The sequence below is a fragment of the Plutella xylostella genome, chromosome 17, assembly GCF_932276165.1.
Source record: "Plutella xylostella chromosome 17, ilPluXylo3.1, whole genome shotgun sequence".
Lineage (NCBI taxonomy): Eukaryota > Metazoa > Arthropoda > Insecta > Lepidoptera > Plutellidae > Plutella > Plutella xylostella.
Window position 1 is genome coordinate 8,530,863 of NC_063997.1, and position 19,601 is coordinate 8,550,463.

Below are 19,601 nucleotides of genomic sequence, written 5' to 3' on the forward strand. Positions count from 1 at the left end.
TCAGGTTTAATGAATGTAATAATTTATTAGTTGGAAATCACAGGGAAAGCAATGAATTTTTTAATGATCCAGTAACGAAACCTTTCAGGCAATGGGAGTCTCATCAATGAGTAGTAGAACCTATATCTCCAAGACTCCACTTTGTAAAGTTCACGGGGATATTGTTCGTTCATAGCCTTCATGAAAGTTTCAATGATGTTTTCGTCCTTCAGACAATCGAAGTTCATATTAACTGATGCTGGCTGTAGATAATCGGCTAAGGAGGTCATGGTTCTCTCATAAAAAGTTTTTTGTTCTTTGCTCAAATGCTCTTGCATTGAACGAATACTCTTTGCTTGCAGCGCCATCAAATTGCTGGCACCTACAAAGCCACCTAAAGAAAAAGAAAATTTAATTTAGTTATTACCAAAAATGTTCAATTAAGTAGGTACTAAATACGTAAGTAACTATTTATAATATAAGTAGGTAGTTACCTGGTATAAAAGCCACGGCAGTGAGTCCATAGGGCCGCTGCTCCATCCTCAGCGCCTGCGTCAGCGCCAGCACTCCCGCCTTGCTGGCGCTGTACGGAGCGAACCCTGGCAGCGGCTGCAGCCCGCAGTGACTGCTCACGTTGATTATACGAGGCTTCACGCTACCCTGGCAATGACAACATTGGTTAGGTTTACCAAGCGTGAGGAGGTTATTATTCTGAGGAAGTGTAAGGAGTACGGACTCCTTGGTATCTACCAAGGAGCCCGCTACTCCTGAAACAAGGAGTTCGTACATCCATTTTGGACGGTGGCCACAAAAGAGGTCGCATACAAAATAACGAAGCGCGGGGTTTTTATTATTCTGAAGTAGTTTATGGTGTAAGTAGAAGGCGCAGACTTGGATCCTTGGTAGCAGCCTACTTGGAAAGTATGCAGCATGAGTCCACTTACTCCTTTATCATCATCATCGTCCACTGCTGGACGTAGGCCTCTACCAAAGCACGCCACTCGATGAGATCCATAGCTTTGCGCGTCCAATCATAACCCAGCCACCTTTTGCAAGTCGTCAACCCATCTAGCCGGAGGACGTCCTACACTACGTTTGCCTAGTCGCGGTCTCCACTCATTTATCATAAGTACCTACCTAATTATCAACGAGACGAGTGTGTATTTATAAACCAGTGGGTATAAACCAAATGTCCTTTTTTTACAAAAAAGAGGCTTGTTTACTACTTCAGTTGTGTTGTATAGGTTGTTATTTAGAACCAGTTTGTTATCTCCTTGGTCATTCTATGGCTTTATAGAAATCCTAGTGTGTATTGGTAAGTTTGTACACCTCGCTAAAATCTATAATAATCATTAGTACTTAGTTCAAATGATCTTAATATATTAATTAACCGGGTGACCGTTGACGATTTTGGAGAATAGGGGATTCAGCTTTTAAGGGCTCAGTTACGATGACTGAAGTACCTAGCATTTAACTATCTAGATAGTATCGAGTATTCGCTGTTGAATGCATTTCGCACACAACAATAGATATTTACATAATATAATTCTTAGGTTATACATTATTACAGATATTCTTAGTCATGATTGATCAGCAGTTCAGTGGTAGCGGATCGAAACATATTCGCTAATTTCCAGCACCGTCTAACTGTCTCATTAAACTATAGGTAGGTACCTATCTATTAACAAACTTACCTCCAAAGCGGAGACCCTCAAGTCTGGCAGGAACTGGGAGATGACCCTCATGGTGCCCAGCAGGTTGGTGTTCACCACTCTTTCTATCATTTCCGTGCTCTGCCACTCGTAGTCGCCTATCGTCATTATACCGGCGTTGTTTACTACAGCGTACAGTCCTGAAAAAAACAACATACCTAGTTACGATAAGCGGTTTTCGGAGGTACGATCTCTTATTGAGAGAAATGTAGCTTACTTGTAAACAAACACACCAGCATAACACAACAGCCAAGGTAAGAAAAGTTTTACTTACGATAATTGGGGTGATCCTTCAGTAGTCGCTGGACGTAATCCCTGAAGCCGACGACACTTTCAGGACTTGTCACATCGAGCTCGCAGGGATGTGCTGACAAGGCCTTCAGGGCTTTGGCAGCATTGGTTTCAGTTCCATCGTACATGCCAGCCACCGTAATGAGACCCTCACGCGCCGCCCGCGCAGCCAGCGCCCAGCCCAGCCCGCTGTCGCACCCCGTTATAGCCACCACTCGAGTCACTGCCATGCTACTTCTGCACTCCTAGTACAATCACACAACAACTGGACCAATATAGATACCTTTTATACCTATTTACGATGTTTTTGGGACAAAACTTGACCTAATTAAGAAGCGCGTGTGATAGTATTGTTAATATTACCTACAATTAAATGACACGCACTTGATTGAGAAAGTAAATAAATTGTATCTAGAGGCGAATTTTACGTATGGACTAAAGATGACTGCAGTCCGAAGATAACTGTGAATATACTGCTTATCTTGGCCTGCTGCATATGAAACTGGTTTCGGATGGCAGTGCATAATGAATGAATACATAATAGGTATAATATTTATGTATCGTCTTCTGTCGCCGATCAACAACAACAGTATGGTAAAAATATAATGTTTTATTTAAACTTTTATCTTTTTATTCATCAGAGCTTCGACTACCCAACGCGGCAGAATTATAAATTTAAATTAATCTAGTAAGGTCTCACCTAGGTGTAAAGTTTTCAGCACTTCACGCCCGCCGGCGGTGGTCGGTTTATTATAATAATAATAGTGAGTATGGAGTAGGTAGGTACATGTAGGCTAGTACCATCTTACGTTAAAAATATTGCATCGTTAGTTAATAATGCGGCACTATTATAACCTACGTTTAAATTAATTCAGAGAATCCCAAGTACCTTTACATGCCTATTTAATGTGTAGAACATGACCCTAAATTTAATTCCCACGAGTAACTAAATTCATTAAAAGCAAAAACACGCCAAATGAGAATGTCCAAATACTTTTCCAAGAAAGGCAATAAAGGGCGAATAGGGTCATCTGTCCTGCCACTGTGATGTGATCCCAATGGTTGGAACCAATCTTGTCTTTCTGGGTGACTTCACCGGAGATCCGATATACCTACCTAATTCCAGTTAAACGTGTCTTAGTAAATACTAGTCCTATGATCCGTAAAAGGGATCGTGTTAAAATCCTGTTTTGCCTGTGCTGATGCCTGAAAACGAGTAATGTTTCAATTATGCAAGGTGACTTTGAAGTAGTAGGTAAGTACTTGTACGTTTCTTTCATAGTTATACTTACAGGGTTTTGCAAGAGTAAGGGTCATAAGAACAATATTCGCAAAAAATATATATATGCGTATCCATTGTAACAAGTCACGTACCCATCAAAATTTCTATGGAGAATCAAAATAAAACAGTAGGTACTTACCTAAGTACCATAAATTAAACATCATGAATATACTCATACCTTCCCATTTCCAATATTAATATCTCACGTTAGTTATTAACGAAGATGTTATTATTGAGTTTGTTAAAATTTTACAGTGCCCCATAAGCGAGGCGATAAAATGGTTGTAAAAGTTTTGCTGAAAATCTTTTCCTGGAAAATATTAATAATTCATTGAGCAATATGAGTTTTCAACAACGGTGAGGGAATAAAACAAATTTTACTTTTACCGTAATTTATTTGCAGGTTACAGCCTTACAGGCAACTAAGCGTGTTGGTTGTTTTCATGAACCGTGCTTTTTTAAGACCAACTAAAATCTGTGTGCTTTCTATGTTATTGGTGAAGTAAGTATCTAACTTACGTCTGTTCACTCAGCGATTAGCATTAAATTTTGACACATAGATTTTATTACCCTTCCTTATGTGTATAATCGTAAGTAATGCAAAATGATGCTCGCTGAAGTTTTTTAATGTTACGAATGTTATGATAATCGTGCCACTAGTTGGTTTGTTACGAGTACGAAACACTGACTGGTGTCAGCGCGGGGTGAGGGGCGCGGGACGAGGCTCGCTAATTGTGATGGGACGCCAATATTTACATCCGCACCGCTTTAGAGATCCGTAGGTTTCATTACTGATACAAAAGGATTGTGGTTGTCCGTAAAGCAGATGAATCATTTTCGTCCTAAATCAATCGAATTCAGAGTTCAATCTGTAAGTAATTCTTCATTCAGCCCTCAAACGTATACGAGAGATTGCTGAGGGTTCATCCTAGTTCATATCATGTCAGCATTGATCTAAACTCACTTGCTACATTAGTAGTCCGCCACCTATTAAGGTGGCAGACAAAGTAAGCGGAGGGAAGCTACGAATAGACACGCAGACACTAAACTTATAGGTAAGTACTTGACACCCCTCTTTTCCCATCGGGGGTTAAAACAGGGTTTTCATAAACTTTGTTGTTAAAATGTATGCCATGACAGTAGAAAAATAAACCTCGTATACTATAGTGGCCATAGGACTTTGTAGCAGTGTGCTACGCCTTTATTATAAGAAGAAAACCTTGTGACACTCACCAACACACGGTAAAACAAACATCAGGAATGCACGAAGAAAACACCCCAAGCACAATATCACAAACAACACAGCTACGCGCGGGTGTACGGGCCCCCGGCCCACGACCCACATACACACTTTGCTGGCGTTTTATTTATTTGTCGCATTGATTTTACATAAATTTCCCGCTGGCCGGACCGCGATCAGATACAAGCCCCGATTTGCTGTTTTTTCTTCGGGGACTCGGAAATTCCCGGATCACCGGATCAGTGACGAAAACCGCGGTAAATAACGCCCCCGGTTTTTGGCGCGGCGCTAACCGCATAAATCTTTGTTTGCGTTTTTAATTAAAACACATTTTTTGTTGCCAAATTATGTTGCGGTGTTAGTTGGTTTGTTATTTTGTAATTAGTTCACTTTAGCTCGTTTCATTAAATCCTGTTTAGCGGTGAACCAGCGATGAAATATTTCAAATGTTTGGTTAGATAAATTTAAATGTTGTTAACTATTACTATTCCCTATTTTTTTCGGCATCGACATGAAACGAGGACCAACGTCTAACACATCACCCCTACGATTTCTCCTTTCTTTGACCTAATAGTTATTAATGCCTCAAATATGAGTACTTTCGCTAGTACCTACCTATTTACCAACTGTTCCTTTTATAACAGTAAAAATATAAAAGCCAAGCTCCAGTGTTACTTACAAGAAAGCCGTTGTACCGTTTCAGTGCAGGATAGTGATCATTCATCGCACACTTTTGAAGAGAATAGAGCTCTGGGGAAATCTGCACACCCTCGACCGGCCGGCTGATAATAGTGTTTGCTCATTTGAGTGTTCTTCGGGATTGTGTCCCGCAGATACGCTCTCGCTACACCGACAGTTCAATAGTGACTGACAGATTTTGCGAGTTTCAGAGATAGAAGAGTTGGAAAATCAAGCTTTACTCTTTTTCAGGTTCTGTTGTCAGATCAAACTTGGTATGTTTGTACTTTGTACCCTTTGTACCCTTGTAGGACGAAAAACAATAGCACCTATCTTATGCTCATGTGAACAATGGACTGCAGACTGAAAGTGGCGTATCCGATTACTTTTTGATATAAGTACTTAAGTACATGATGTGTTTTGTACTTATATTATGTGTTATTTATTTTAATGTAACACCATAATTTTATTATTAGATAAGTATTAAAATTATGTAGGTATTCGTCAAAAAATGGAAGCTGGTTATTCATTGCGTTAACTAATACAGGTTTTCAGGGAAGATCTTCAGTTAAACTGAAGGGGAATTTCAGGCGCTGTAGCTCTGGGGTGAGGACAGCATACGATGTTTAAGGGTCCACAGTCGCCATGCAATGGAGTATACGTGCACAGTTTTGCTGTAGTATTTCAGGCTCCAACTATTACAATATAATACGTTCGTTGACAAACCTACTATAAAACAAATGTTAAGGGCACTTACGTAAGTATAACTAAAATAATTTATAAAAAATACCTAATTTAATTCGCATTCCTAAGTTGGTAATTGATTGTAATACTTACTACCATTCATTATTAGCAACCTGTAGGTTGAGTTTACAGTTTTTTGGAACATCCTCTGACCTAATGAATCAGCCGGGAAATTCGCTGCGTCTAAACTGTACTGCGCGTCGGAAAAATGCTGTTTCCCGCCGAAATTAACGTCGCAGGTCGCCATTTGTCATCATCCGTCAAAACCGTCAGCCGTTTAATTCCTCTCGCAACAAGGCTTTGTCCCATAAAAGTGAATTAATATTTTTATTAGCCTCATAAAGCAGATACTGGACTGGGTAATGCCAGCGCATGAATCTATCGCGACGATTTATCTTTATGGCGTCGGGAACCAACCAGCCAGCGAAAATAAAATTTGTAGGTGAAGACTGAATAGTGGGCGCCTCCTTTAAGTTGCTTGCAGTAGTTGCAGTACTAAGTTTGCTCGTTGTTCGCAGGAAAACGTTATGAAGTCCACTACTTTAGCTAGGTATTTACAGACTCACTCCAAACTTAGGTATTTGATCCACAATCACATTATGGCAATATTAACAATATTAATGATCTAGTTTTGTATATAAGACTGTCATGCTGTGGACTGTGAACTGTGCGTTTGCGTTCTTTCCATATCTTAAACCTTGTATTGGGAATTCTTAACTAAGGCAGGCCTGTGTCACTCCGCGCATGGGCGGCGCAGGCGCCAGCCTGGCGCCTGCCCCATCGATGGGGCAAATCTAGTCGGCTGCCGCAAGCGGAAGACGATACACGCGCGCGCTATTTGTTCCTATTTTGTACTAGTTTATAAATGTCGTATTTAGGTATTTATTAAAAATTATGAATAGAAAAATGGACATAAAAAGAAAAAAAGCAGCAAAAAAATACTGAGCCGTATTTAATTGCTTAAATACGGATCGTGATCCAAATTTAATTTTTTTTAGATTACCAAAAGATGCTGACAGGTAAAACTAATCTAAGGGCGTCTTGCACAACAAAGTTAAATAAAATTAAATAGTTTGTCTCTTGCTCTGACAGTATAATGTCAGAGCAAGAAGTCATAGATTTAATTTTATTTAACTTTGTTGTGCAAGACGTCCTAAGTATTTTATTGATTTCTTCTACGTTCCTTATTTGAAATGAAATTAATCCGAACTACAAACCCTTTTTTTTCTCCATGTTGAACAAAGTCTATTCCAATTTTGTTTTCGTTAAAGTATTAAATTTACAGACACAACTACCTTCAAAATGCATTAATGAATCGATTATAAAATGTGCGCTGAGTGGGATTAGTGCTTAACGAAACTAACACGTTCTGTATCATAATATAAATTATATCCATAATATAAATTATAACAAAAAAAAAACATGTTTTCACAAAATTAAATGTTTTAGGTATTCATACACATTTTATGTACTTCAAAATATCTTAACTATGAAATTGTTATTGTTTTTACTGGTTATTTCCAATAGAAAAAAAGTTTGGAATAGCTTTGTATTCTAAATTCAAATTATTTTTTTTTTAAAACATGACATTCTTTTTACAAAGTCAGTCCGTTGCTTAGTAAACGTTGTAGTCTGTGGTGCTGAGGCAACCCTAAGGTGGCTTCTTTTTCAATGCGTATAACCACGTATAACTTATTATGCACCGTAGTCCAGTGAAATAAGGCGCATATTCCCTCAAAAATTAATTGGTAGGTAAGTAAATAAAAACGTGTGCGGCCGGAACGCGATCTAAATTAGATCTTATTGCTTACGGGATGGAGTCATATTTCTTTGCAGGCCATTGCGAAGATGGGCTTCTGTACCTGGTACTATGTAGTTATTATTCTGTGACTAAGGTACTTAATTGGTGTTTTCTTGACTCTTTCTAGTCACAATCACAAGGCTGCTTGCGGTTACTACTGTGTTAATACTTAGTTGATGAGTAATGGGTAGTCTAGTTTATAATGACGACTATTTACGTACAAGACAACTTTTACAATTACTTATATTATTGAGTCACCCAACTTACCTAGTCAACCTACCTACCAACAATTAGTTAGAAATCGCAGGAAATGGATAGGAGTCCTTACAACCAGTTTATAAACAAACATGTAGTGAAAACATGTTTTAATGTCATTGTAAATGCACTGTTTACTTAGTGTAATGTCGTCCAATTAAATTAATAGCTAAAACGATTAATTCCTTATGTTACTATTTATCCAGTCTAAGTACTGGTAGACGTTTGTGTAGAGCGAGGGGACGGAAGTTCCGCAGGGGGAGTCCGCCCTCTTCCCGCTGACGATGCCGGAGACGTAGTAGCGGCCTTCGTAGAGGATCATGAGGGGCCCCCCGGAGTCCCCCTTGCAGGTGTCCTGGCCGCTCTGGCCGGCCGCGCACAGGTGCCGGCGCGTGAGCTGCGAGTAGCTCCTCCTGCACTCCCGCTGCGGCACCAGCGCCACCACCGTCCACTGCTTCACGTCCGAGTTGGCCTCCCCGTCCCGCCCCCACCCCGCCACCGACAGCGGAATGTTCGAGAACTCCGGCGAGTCCACGTCGATCGGCGCCAAACAAATAGGCCTGATGAACTCTGCAAGGATTATTTCCAGTTTTAATTCACGCGCCGCTACTTAAATGCATCGAGGCCGTCAGCGACTGAATTGTTGGGGTTTTAATAAGCGGGTAAGCCGGATTATCTGCGCTTATGTCCGTTGTAACATCAATGTTGAGAATAAGCAGGTCCGATTGGCATTAATCCTGTTAGCGATTACTGTAATATTGTTATGTGATTGTGTGTAATTGGCTTTCTGCGTACCGGTGTAGGGGGCCGTGGCGCGAAGTCTTAGCAGTGCGATGTCGTTCTGGAGCCGCGAGTCGTCGTACTGCGGGTGCGGCAGGACGGTGTCCGCGTGAGTCACCCGGTTCTCGACGCAGCGCCGGCCCTCCGCCGTCGCCACGCAGTCGGTGGGGAACGTCCGCTTGTCGAACTCGGCTAATGTGATTTCGACACTGTAACGGAAAGAGCGATTACACTAATGGTGGCGGGGAAGTTCCTTTTTAACATTTCTATTAATTAGGAAGTTAACTGATTTTTGACTCGAAAAATTACCAATTTGTAAGATGATGATAACCTATACCTAACCATGAAATTTGGCCCATGATCTTACGCAACTTTAAAGTATAGCTAGGTCACCGGCCGATTTCCTGATATTATTTACACATATTATTGTTATGGAGCTTTCAATATTTGATTGCCTCAGCTTTGACTAGTATTTATTTAGGTATATTAAGCTTCCCTTCTGAACTGAGATGATCGATAGATATCACACACCGATTTCCAAGAATTGGCAATAATAATGATAATAAACTTCTACAAGACATCAAAAATCCTTCATTTTATGTACGACAACCATCTAATTTAATATGTAGGTACTTTTGAGGGGTCTTCTAGCCTGGTTATTAAACATGTTTATGTTAAGCTAGAATTGTTTTCTCATTTCACCGATTTAATATAAATTATTAAACTCTAAATAAATATCTAAAACCTCAAACCTACTATTTAACCCTGGCGCCGTCCTCGACCACACAATGCGCCGCGGTCAGCACGTATCTGGCGCTGATGAGGGAGCCCCCGCACGCGAAGGCGGCCTCCCTGAACCCGTAGCTGAAGGTCGTCTTCAGCAGCGCCAGCCACGGGAACTGGTTCAGCTCTGTTGCTTTCCCTCCTGTAAGTTGTTTGTTAGAGGGTGGGATGAGTGATTGGCATATTTGGATGGATATTTTCCGATTAAGTTAACAATCATTGCATAGGTATAGAAAAATAGGGGTAGGGACTACTAGTGAACATGACTATCTGAATCTACTTTTAAATAAAAATAATAATAAAATTGAGCATTGGTAGAATGGCCACGTATTTCTTACCAGTGATGCGTGTGTCGATAGTAATGTTCAGGTCGTCTGCGCGTTTGAATCTCGACGCGTCGCCGAAGTTGAAAATATGTTTCATGAAGCCACCGAAGAACGAACCAGAGTCGATGTCCGGAGTCAACATGGCCGGCCCCTGCGGCTGTGCAGGAGGATCTTGGGAGAAATGCTCGTATTAGCCGTTGAAATATTTCAAGGAAATAAAGACAAAAAAACAATAAATAGGGGGCTTACTTGTAATCCTGTCGGAGGGGTCTCTCCCGCAGCAACCAGTATTTGGGTCAGGAGGAAAGCTTGTTAGCGCAGAACATTGACCCGATATCCCATTAGCGAAGGAGTTTCCGACACGAGGATTTCCCATACGTCTGTTGCCAGCCGTATTAGGATTTTTCGGTAAAAAATAAGGATTATCGGTAATGGGTGGCCTCGGACTCCTGACATTGGTGGGGCGGCGACGGCCTTGTTGACTCGGGGCTCTCGTGTTATCAAAACCAGCGGGGTCTGGTGGTGTGAAACCGAATTCATTATTTCCATAAAACGCCGGCTGATTCTGGTATTGTTGGCTGAACTGTGGCCCATTTTGATTGTCGAAGGAGTTTTGATTGTTAAATATAGGACGACCGTCTCTTCCAAAAGTAGGGAATTCGTAGTTTGGCCGGTTACCGTTATTCATGTTGCCATTTTCTGTCGGTCTTTTGACATTCGCAAGGGGATTATCTCGTCCTGGCCTGTTTGCAGTGGAAGGTTTTTTAGTCGTGCTATTTATATTCTGAACAAGAGGCCTGCTCGTTATTTGGCTGCTGATTGAGTCTATTGTGCCCGACGTATCAATCTGTTGTCTTTGTATACGTTTATTAATTTCCATTTGGTTGCTATTACGTATCTGCCCACTAATCTGTAGCGGGCCATTATCAAATACGATGGCGCCGCTATCGATGCTCGGCTCCCTATTCGGATGTGGTTTGTTGCTATTGGTCAAGGGACAGCAAACCTGAAATTGGAACGGTTATTATCTGAAACTGAAATTAAGTGCAAACACAGTTCGCAATGGTAAATGAATGTTGTAATTACGCTTTGGCTCATTTATCACTGTTGCATCGACCGAAGCTACACGACAAGTTCGTTTGGTGATTAATAGCTATATCAGCGGTCAGTTGCTCCAAACAATGTAGTTTTGATGTGCGGCTCGGCGAGTTATTATGGTAGTTACCAACTCACCAACTCTATTACATATGCTACAAACAAATAATTGCAACTCATTCTCTTCAAAAGCGAACTCGTAGTTAATCTAAGTACATACTTAATAGTCATTTGTTTACCGTAGGATCGTAATCGAAACTGTGTGACAGGAATGTATTTCGGCTAAATTCCGTAATGGTCCTACTAAAATTGCATGTATAGTTGCCTGGTTCAAAAGCTTTAGAATAAGTTTACGTTTTTATTTATAACTTGTAGGTAGGTACTAAACAAAGAGATTAAGTGTGTACTTATTTGTTTTTAAAAACTATCATACTTAACATAGGATTAGGTAGTGAATTAATTAACTTACATAATCTCCTTTAGCGACCGATGCAAACCCGAACGGTACAGCTGCGTTGTTAGCCTCTCTTGGGGCATCACAATAGTACTTCTTGGACCACTCCTCTTGTTCTGATCTTGACATTAAATTTACCATATCACATTTTTGTGCAGGCACGCATCGCCCGCATGGTTTTCCTGCAAGCAGTATAAGTTATGCTTATATCATCTTATTATATTATATTGGGGATGACTACGCTGAATGGTAAATAGGGGAAAGAACGGCTAGCCTGGTAAGGGCGATTCGATTATGTTTGATTATTAATATAAAGGTGGAAGCTCATACATAATATCTATCGTTGACAAGTACCACTGTAAAACAACCAGCGTATTGATGTTCAATTAAAGTACTTACATATAGAGCTAGATGAGGGAAGGAGGAAGGGTTTAAGTTAGTTTTTTAGTAGTAGTTTTCTAAACACAGTAAGTACTTATTTTGCTAACTTGCTTCTTGTTTCGTATAAAAGTACAGATATACCTATTTATTTAGTATATTACTGACCTGGTCTATCAGCAACCACCACTTGGTAAAGCAAAACCGTTAGAACACACACTTTCAAAACACATTTCATATTTTCCTTGAGTTCAATCACACTTTTTTTTGTGTAAAGTATATCTAAGTAGGTACGACCTCTTTGTCAGACTGTCGACCGTAAATTGTCCACTGATTATGATGTTACGACCTATCGACAGATTCTTCACTAATTGCTCATGATAGTCATGATGAAGGATATCTTGTGGGCATTTATGTGTTTGCTTTAATTACCAGTCTAGATACTACCTGCTGTGACGTTGTCCCTTTATACTAACTAACTGTCATTTAATACGGTTTCTTCTACCCACTTATATGTTATTTTACTCGCATATACCACTATAATTTGTATATTTGATTCATAATATCGATTATAGGTACTAAGGTACTTAAATACTCTCATTTTTTCGAAATCAATTTCCTATATAATTTTATTGGTAGTTTTTATGAGTCATTAACTTAGTACTAGTATCTACTTATTTAACTAATTATTTACGATTAACAAATGGTTTTCTGCAATTATCTTTGTTATACATTCATAGATAACTTTGGAAAACACGCTAAGCATAACATTAACTTTAAACGTTTTCATGCAGCTTAATATGAACTGTGAATATGTACTTACAACGTACATTTTATTTAATTTCTGACTTCTGACTGACCTTTATCACATGCTTAACTACGCGTAACTTACAAAGGAAACGATACTCCACCCCATTGACACTATCTGACTTCTATGGTGCATTCTGTACAACACAAGTCTGACACAAAGAAAGGAAAAAAAACCCGAAAACAATAAACCAGTGGATGCAATTGAACAAGTGGCTGTCACGAACGGTGGAGTCGGCACAATTGGAACAGTAGTGGATAGAATAGAAAATCTGTATAATTGGTCTGTGGGACACATAGAAAATGGGCCCCATGCACGGGCTTGTAGCGCCCAGGAATTCAATTAGCAGGGAAACATCCGGGCGCCGCCGCGGCCGCGTTTTATTCAACCCTGCTCCTTGGATGCGACAGCTTTTAAATGTGAACTTGCGTTTCCCGCGAGCTTCCCTTGGTCCTAAAAAAAGTTTACAAAAAATAATTTTAAAAATTATATAAACGTTCCTCTTAAAGTAGTTACTCTATTAAAAAAAACGCATCAAAATCCGTGGTGTAAGTGTACGTAAGTGTACTTCATGAAAGATACGAAATTCTGAAGTATTTTAAATTACCGAACTTATGAAATCTATAATACGCGTATCAACCGCATCCCAACACCAAAGTATTGTTTCCATACATATAGTGCGACAAACTTATCTGTTCCGGTGGGAGCGAACTAAACTGATCCATATCTCATTATTTACTAATGAATTATGTATTAATATAGATTAGATGGGTTTATTGAAACCACAAGAGCGAATTACCACTACTGGCAAACTTAAAATCTTATAGAATGAAGAAATACACTGCCGGGCAATGAAATAGTTCCACCCACAAAATGCCGACAAACACCTTAATATCTCCTAAGATATAGAACCTAGCTTCATGAATTAAAAAGTTTAATGAAATATAGTTTATTATGCAAACATTTTTAAATGCAAACTCTTTTTAATAGTGTTCTTTTCGAAGCCATGGATAAAAAAAGATAAGAAGGAAAATTTTCGGGTTTGAAAATTTAGGAAAACATTTGCTTCGTTTCTAGTTTTGCTTTTCATTTCATTCTTTTTTTTGTCGTTGTGAAAGAATTATAAAATTGTAAAGTCTTACGGCTCTCGTACCCATAAATCATGCCTGTATCACGCCAGGATTGTGCGAGAATCATCACCATAGTGGACATGGGAACCAGCCAAAGAAATGCGGCCAGAACAATGGGTGTGACTCATACTACTGTACGACGAGTGATCTAAAGGTTTAGGGAGACTGGATTAAACCTGAGAAGACCAGGTACTGGCAAGCCAAGGTGCACAACAGTCCGAAAAAATCGATTCATTGCGGAAATCATGTTAAAAAATTGACATCAGACGGGAGTAGCCGTTCAACAACAACTTCTACAAGTTCGAAGGGCGCCAATAAGCTAGTGGACAGTCAGGATACGTCTTGCCGAAAGAAGATTAAAGCTTTACAGGCCAGCAATTGGCCCAAAACTGGAACGGCATCATAAAGTTGCCCGATTGCGATACGCCTGTGATCATACAGAATGGGGTGAGGACGAATGAGGCAGAGTGATGTTCTCAGATGAGTCACAGTTTATGCTGTACTATCACGATGGGAGGAAAAGAGTATACCGACCAGGAGAACATTTTTCACAAGTATGTTTTGAAGAAAAAGTGGCACACGGCGAATTAAGCTTTCACGTGTGCGCTGTGCATCGCTGCAGAGGGTCTAACAGCGTTAGTTCCAATCGAGAACGGGAACCTAACTACTGTGAGACACATCAATGAGGTCCTCAATGAACATGCTGGTCCGTTTTTGGCCAATATGGGCGAGAATGCCATGTTCATGCACGATAATGTACGGGCGCACACTGCTCAAGTCGTAAATGAGTATCTTCATGACATAGGAATCCACAAAATGGAGTGGCCAGCATGGAGCCCCGATGTGAATCCCATTGAGCATGCTTGGGAAGAGCTTGACAGACCTGTGAGAGACCGAGATCCACCTCCAAGTACACTTCGTGGCTTGAAAGACGCGCTCATCAAAGAATGGGAGAACATTCCTCAGCATATGCTGAAGAATCTGGTATACAGCATGCCCAATCGCGTAGAAGCTGTATTGAGAGCACATGGAGGAAACACCAAGTACTGAGTTATCAAAATACCACGTTTACACCTAATAAACGCATAATTAGAGATTTTGTTTTATTTGCCAAATGCCCCATTTTTTAAAAAACATTTAATTTAAATTTTTATTACAATATTTAAGTTTTTACATGGGAATATTCAGATGCGCAATTAAATAGTCTCCAATATTGCAGAAGGCGTCATTAAGCTAGCATTTTCCGTTTAGGAGTAATTTGGTGTTATATCAGTGGAACTATTTCATTGCCCGGCAGTGTATTACACATTTACGTGAGCTGTCACCGGAACAGATAAGTTTGTGGCACTGTACGAACAAGTTCAATACAAATTGTTTTAAAGTGTCGCGCAGTAGGGTTGCCACCCTACAATTATATCGCGTCTCTCGCTCTCTTGCCAATATCTGGTTTCAATTCTTCGTCAATTAACTCCAGGTTTGCGTTCAATTCGACGAGAGGCACTTCGGCCTAATGGGTTGTTGTCGAGCATCCCTGCCACCCATTCATTTGCCACTAAAAGTATTGAGGGGCTGTATTGTGCCTACGTATAGATGGTGCGAGGTTTCCTTTTCATGTTAATTGCATTCAATTTGCGTCTTACTTAGTTGGTGTTGAAGTTGAAGTATGTGTATGTGTCATTTTGGTATAACTTAATCAAGTACCTACTCTAGTATTAATTGTGGTCTTATATTAAATAGCTCTTTCAAGTAAGTTCCCTTTTTAAGTAAAATGACTTACGTTTGGTTGTAGAGGAAGGGTGAGAAGCTATATACTTACCTACTTAGTGGTAGTGTGCAACTGTGATTTCTGAGAGTTCTTAGGTATATATGTAGGTAGTAGGTATATACCAACTTCATAAGCAACTATGTTCTTCAAAACAGACTCCAGTGGCTTGCTGCAATTAGATTAAACTTTAAACCGATAGCTTTTTAAAATTTTAACAAGATAGTGTCCACTACCGACGCGGTACAAGAACACCTTACATTTTCACTTCCATCAGTCAACAAACTCCCGGAAAAATGCAATGTTTCCTCATCATATCAAAGTGTTAACATCGAAATTGCTTATAGACCAGCAGTTTCTATAGTTTCCAGACTTATGAACCTAATGCTTGAGCAAATAGGGGTGATATTTGAATGTGAATAATGTAAATATAACATTGTAAGTAAATCAGCCCTAGACGTGAGTCGAGACATCCATCACAGTCCTCAAATTCAGTGACGCGGTGGGGTGCGCCCCTCTGTTATTTATAAGTCTACTTTTCTTATATAAACTTGATTTTCTATCAAAACACCTTTTATATTTACTTTTTTGCTTCCCGCCGTCGTGCGTTTACTAGCTGTAATGTTGTTTGGTCTACAGACTTTGGTGTTTCACGCGATGTTTTACTCGCTGCGGCTAAAACATTTTAAAGAGTAAACAAACTTTACACTACAAACTACGAGGCTAAGTTCAATTTATTTAACTAAAGGAATTTATTTAACGAAATATAGAAAACTAAGTCAGCTCGATGCAAACTATAGAACTGATGTTCTCGGACAAATTACCTTAAAATATTCGATTCGAAAATGTTGTTTGACTTATTAATAAAACAGTAGGTACGTTAAAAGTTATCAAATGGGATCCTTTTATGCGCATATTTTATGCGTTCATAAAAAGTGCCGTATGTGCAGCAGTTGTCGGTAGGAAGCGATGCTTCAGAACATATTGCGCACTTCTGAACGAATGAAAAATGACTGTGAAAAAAAATGAAACAATTTTATCCGTTTCTATTTTTGCCTGAAAAAATCTCGCGCGGTGATATTCCGTTACAGTTTTACAGCTGCGGTGTAGGTAATATAGTTAATCTGCCGTCGCCACAGTCTACGCTCCGTTTACGTAAACCTATCTACTTGTATAATTACAGAGGTATGACTTGAAAAATATATCGGTCAGGTGGTTAATCAATAGCTCTAAGCATATACGAGTAAGTAGGTACCTTCTTAGTTTTATTCACGACTTTACTGAATGTCATAATTCTGTTTAGTTTGTGGGGCTGATGTGGAAATGTTATGGTAATCCAAACGTTCATTCATACAAAACAATGCGCCCACTTTTGACGGGTATGAAAATAATAAGCTGACTATGCCTACATAGGTACACATGTGCCACGAATGCTCATAGGCAGCTGCCATCACACGGTGCCTCATTCTGAAACGATCCTTGCCAACAGTTGGCGCCAGCAGTCGACATTTCATACAGTCCATGTACCTACACCGCGTCAAGTTCCCTCGTTTTTGCACTTTTTGCACCGTTCTCGAGCAGTTTTTGTCACAATCGTTGCGTACAACAATGACCTTTTGACTGGCAGTGGAAAGTTGAAAACTACGCGATGCGAAAACGTTTTTGAGTGTGCGCGGAGCAAAGACTGTGGAAAATTAGACTCGGGCGGGAGAATGAAATTCTGGTGAATGGCGCGCAAAATGAGAGTGTTTTCATTAAGTACTGAGCAGGTAGCTAGAATGCGCTTTCGCTAGACGTTTTGTTAAACCCTGCCAGCGAGCAGCTTTGCACGTAGCCAGGATTTTTCACTCGGCATCACATTATGCGAGTAGTCTTAGTACTAACACGTGTATTCGTTGTGAGCCAGGTGGAGTTGCTTCGCTAACTCTGATGTTTCGTACTAAAGCCGAGCTTCGTTGTAGTTACTTACCTTTTTTTTCATTACACTGCTTCGCGCAAAAGATTTCTACCATCTTAATGTAATTTTCCTGACAACGCATTTACATACAATCGAATATTTTCCAGATCTTTCAGCGCCGATTCTAAAAATGCTCTCAAGTTCGCACCCTAACCAAAGCACACCTAAGTAACTTCCCACAAAAAACAAGTCCTCAAGCAATCTGTCTAGGAAGTAGGGCATGCAATACCGGTAATATTTTCAATACCGGTATTGAGTTCCGGTATTAAAACTCAATACCGGGATCCCGGTATTAATACCGGTATTAGACTTCCTTGTTATAAATGGCATATATTTTGTTTAAAGGTCGTATAGGGCAAAATAAAACAAGAAAAAGCAATCAAATTCTGTATAATGTAATATTTTTTACGAGAATTGAGTATTAGAGTTAAAATTTTAGAACGCATGGACAACAAGTAGGTTTCCAAAGGCCAAAAACCGCATGTAACGGTTTAAAACAAGTGGACTTTCATAGTATATGGGAGCACAGGGCTAACTATATCTTAATCGCTTGATTTATAGCCTAAAAAATGTCCGATTTCGGTATTACTTCAATACCGGTATTAACTTTCAATACCGGTATTGAAAAAAGCGTGGATTTGTCCGGGATCCCGGTATTACGCAATACCGGTATTGCGGTATTGCATGCCCTACTAGGAAGCCGTGTTTACTTCCATAAGAGGCGATATCAGGTTCGCTTGGGTGCTATGAAGCGGGGATAATAAAAGGTTATGCCGGTCCTGGGAGCCGCCGGGTGCCTCCTAGTGGGTGCACTTGAGCCTGATGGCGCGAGGAGTGCAGCCAGGAGGTTTAGCATCAGAAGCGGGATCAGCTAGGAGAGGGAGAGGGCGACATTGCTTGGTTTGTTAACCGTTAACGTGAAAACGGTTTCTTGGGTGTGATCAGGGGGGTAGTTGTAAGATGAAATGAATGTAATTGGACTTCTCAGGTTAATTTCAGTATGGGTAAATAGTTTGTTAAGTATAAGATATTATAATATCGTATTGTGCAGTCAAGAAATATGTATAAAGTATCCTCCGACCCTAGCCGTATATTTACTTCTTCGAATTTCGGTGTTTCCGTTATTCACCAAAATAAACCTTAATTAATTAATAACCCTAACTCTAAGCACCTACTTAGTTTTATTAATGACTTGACTGAATGTTAATGGCTTTTAGTTTGTGGAGCTGATGTCGAAACATTGTGGAAACAGTACCATAACCTAAGCTAAGTCAAAACATGCAGGATTCACTTTTTAACTGTTAAACGAATTTTGATAAAATTCTGCTACTATCGTAAAAGTATACTCTCAAGCCGCACAACAAATGAGTATATTCCTTTCTGGGCTATGGCTCAGAAAGGAATCATACATATATGCTTCTGCAACCATTACCAAAAAGCTAAACGTCTCGCGGCCATTGTAGGCTTCTGGGGAAAACGCTTGAGGAGAAAACTTTCCCTTTTCTTACTCGTGTTGAAGTGGCTATTGGCTAAAGGGTTGGCATTTTCACGTCTCTTTGATCTGTAATTCTGGACCGCGTATAGTACCTAGATCATACCGAAAAATAGCATACACACCGAAAAATAAGTAAGTAAGTAGGTAAGTAGGCTTTTTTTTGGCTTTAAAAAGTGGTAAGTATCCTGAAAATATAAGATAATTAATTTATTTATTTAGGTGCCACTCAATAATAATTGGCAGTTTGTAAATACACTCACGGGCAATGAAAAGGTTCCACTGAGAAAAGCAACAAATTACTCCTAAACAGAAAAGCCAAGCTTAATGACGCCTTCTGCAACATTGAAGTACATTAAATTTATCCAACTAAAAAGGGTAATATTTTGTCCAAATTAAAAAAAAAAAAACACACGTACACGTTGTTAGTGGAACGTTTTCATTGCCCGTGAGTGTATTAAACCAAGATAGCACAGTGAGATAGAGTGAAATACATAGCATTCAATGATGGTCACATAAAGGTAGACTGACTTCGATTCATGAAAAGCTATATCTACGTCTTTAAAAATCTACTATGACTTACAGACAAGACAGCACAGTAAAAATATGTAATGTTCATATTACAAGTAAACGGCTCAAGATAGGCACGACGCA

General features: G+C 39.7%; 2 protein-coding genes across 2 annotated transcripts; both read right to left on the minus strand.

The window, feature by feature from the left end:
• On the minus strand, positions 1–2,724 carry LOC105389459 (D-beta-hydroxybutyrate dehydrogenase, mitochondrial). The gene is made up of 5 exons (XM_011560567.3): positions 2,683–2,724; positions 1,966–2,227; positions 1,674–1,831; positions 474–639; positions 1–373 (listed from the first exon to the last, which is right to left on the minus strand). Exons 2-5 carry the CDS (start codon positions 2,210–2,212, stop codon positions 27–29), a joined length of 918 nt encoding a protein of 305 aa, XP_011558869.3. The 5' UTR covers positions 2,213–2,227; positions 2,683–2,724; the 3' UTR covers positions 1–26.
• A 5,351-nt stretch (positions 2,725–8,075) lies between these two features.
• Positions 8,076–12,292, minus strand: LOC105389458. Its single transcript, XM_011560566.3, has 7 exons — positions 11,967–12,292; positions 11,436–11,602; positions 10,121–10,877; positions 9,884–10,042; positions 9,519–9,687; positions 8,778–8,971; positions 8,076–8,552 (listed from the first exon to the last, which is right to left on the minus strand). Exons 1-7 carry the CDS (start codon positions 12,034–12,036, stop codon positions 8,161–8,163), a joined length of 1,908 nt encoding a protein of 635 aa, XP_011558868.3. The 5' UTR covers positions 12,037–12,292; the 3' UTR covers positions 8,076–8,160.
• Between the last annotated feature and the right edge of the window lie 7,309 nt (positions 12,293–19,601).

Coding starts and splice junctions, on each gene's coding strand:
- LOC105389459 (XM_011560567.3), bottom strand. CDS start 2,212: ATGGCAGTGACTCGAGTGGTGGCTATAACGGGGTGCGACAGCGGGCTG. Junction 640..1,673: donor TGAGGGTCTCCGCTTTGGAG/GTAAGTTTGTTA, acceptor TGTCATTGCCAG/GGTAGCGTGAAGCCTCGTAT. Junction 374..473: donor TGCCGTGGCTTTTATACCAG/GTAACTACCTAC, acceptor CTTTTTCTTTAG/GTGGCTTTGTAGGTGCCAGC.
- LOC105389458 (XM_011560566.3), bottom strand. CDS start 12,036: ATGAAATGTGTTTTGAAAGTGTGTGTTCTAACGGTTTTGCTTTACCAA. Junction 11,603..11,966: donor GGTGGTTGCTGATAGACCAG/GTCAGTAATATA, acceptor TACTGCTTGCAG/GAAAACCATGCGGGCGATGC. Junction 10,878..11,435: donor CGGTCGCTAAAGGAGATTAT/GTAAGTTAATTA, acceptor TTCCAATTTCAG/GTTTGCTGTCCCTTGACCAA.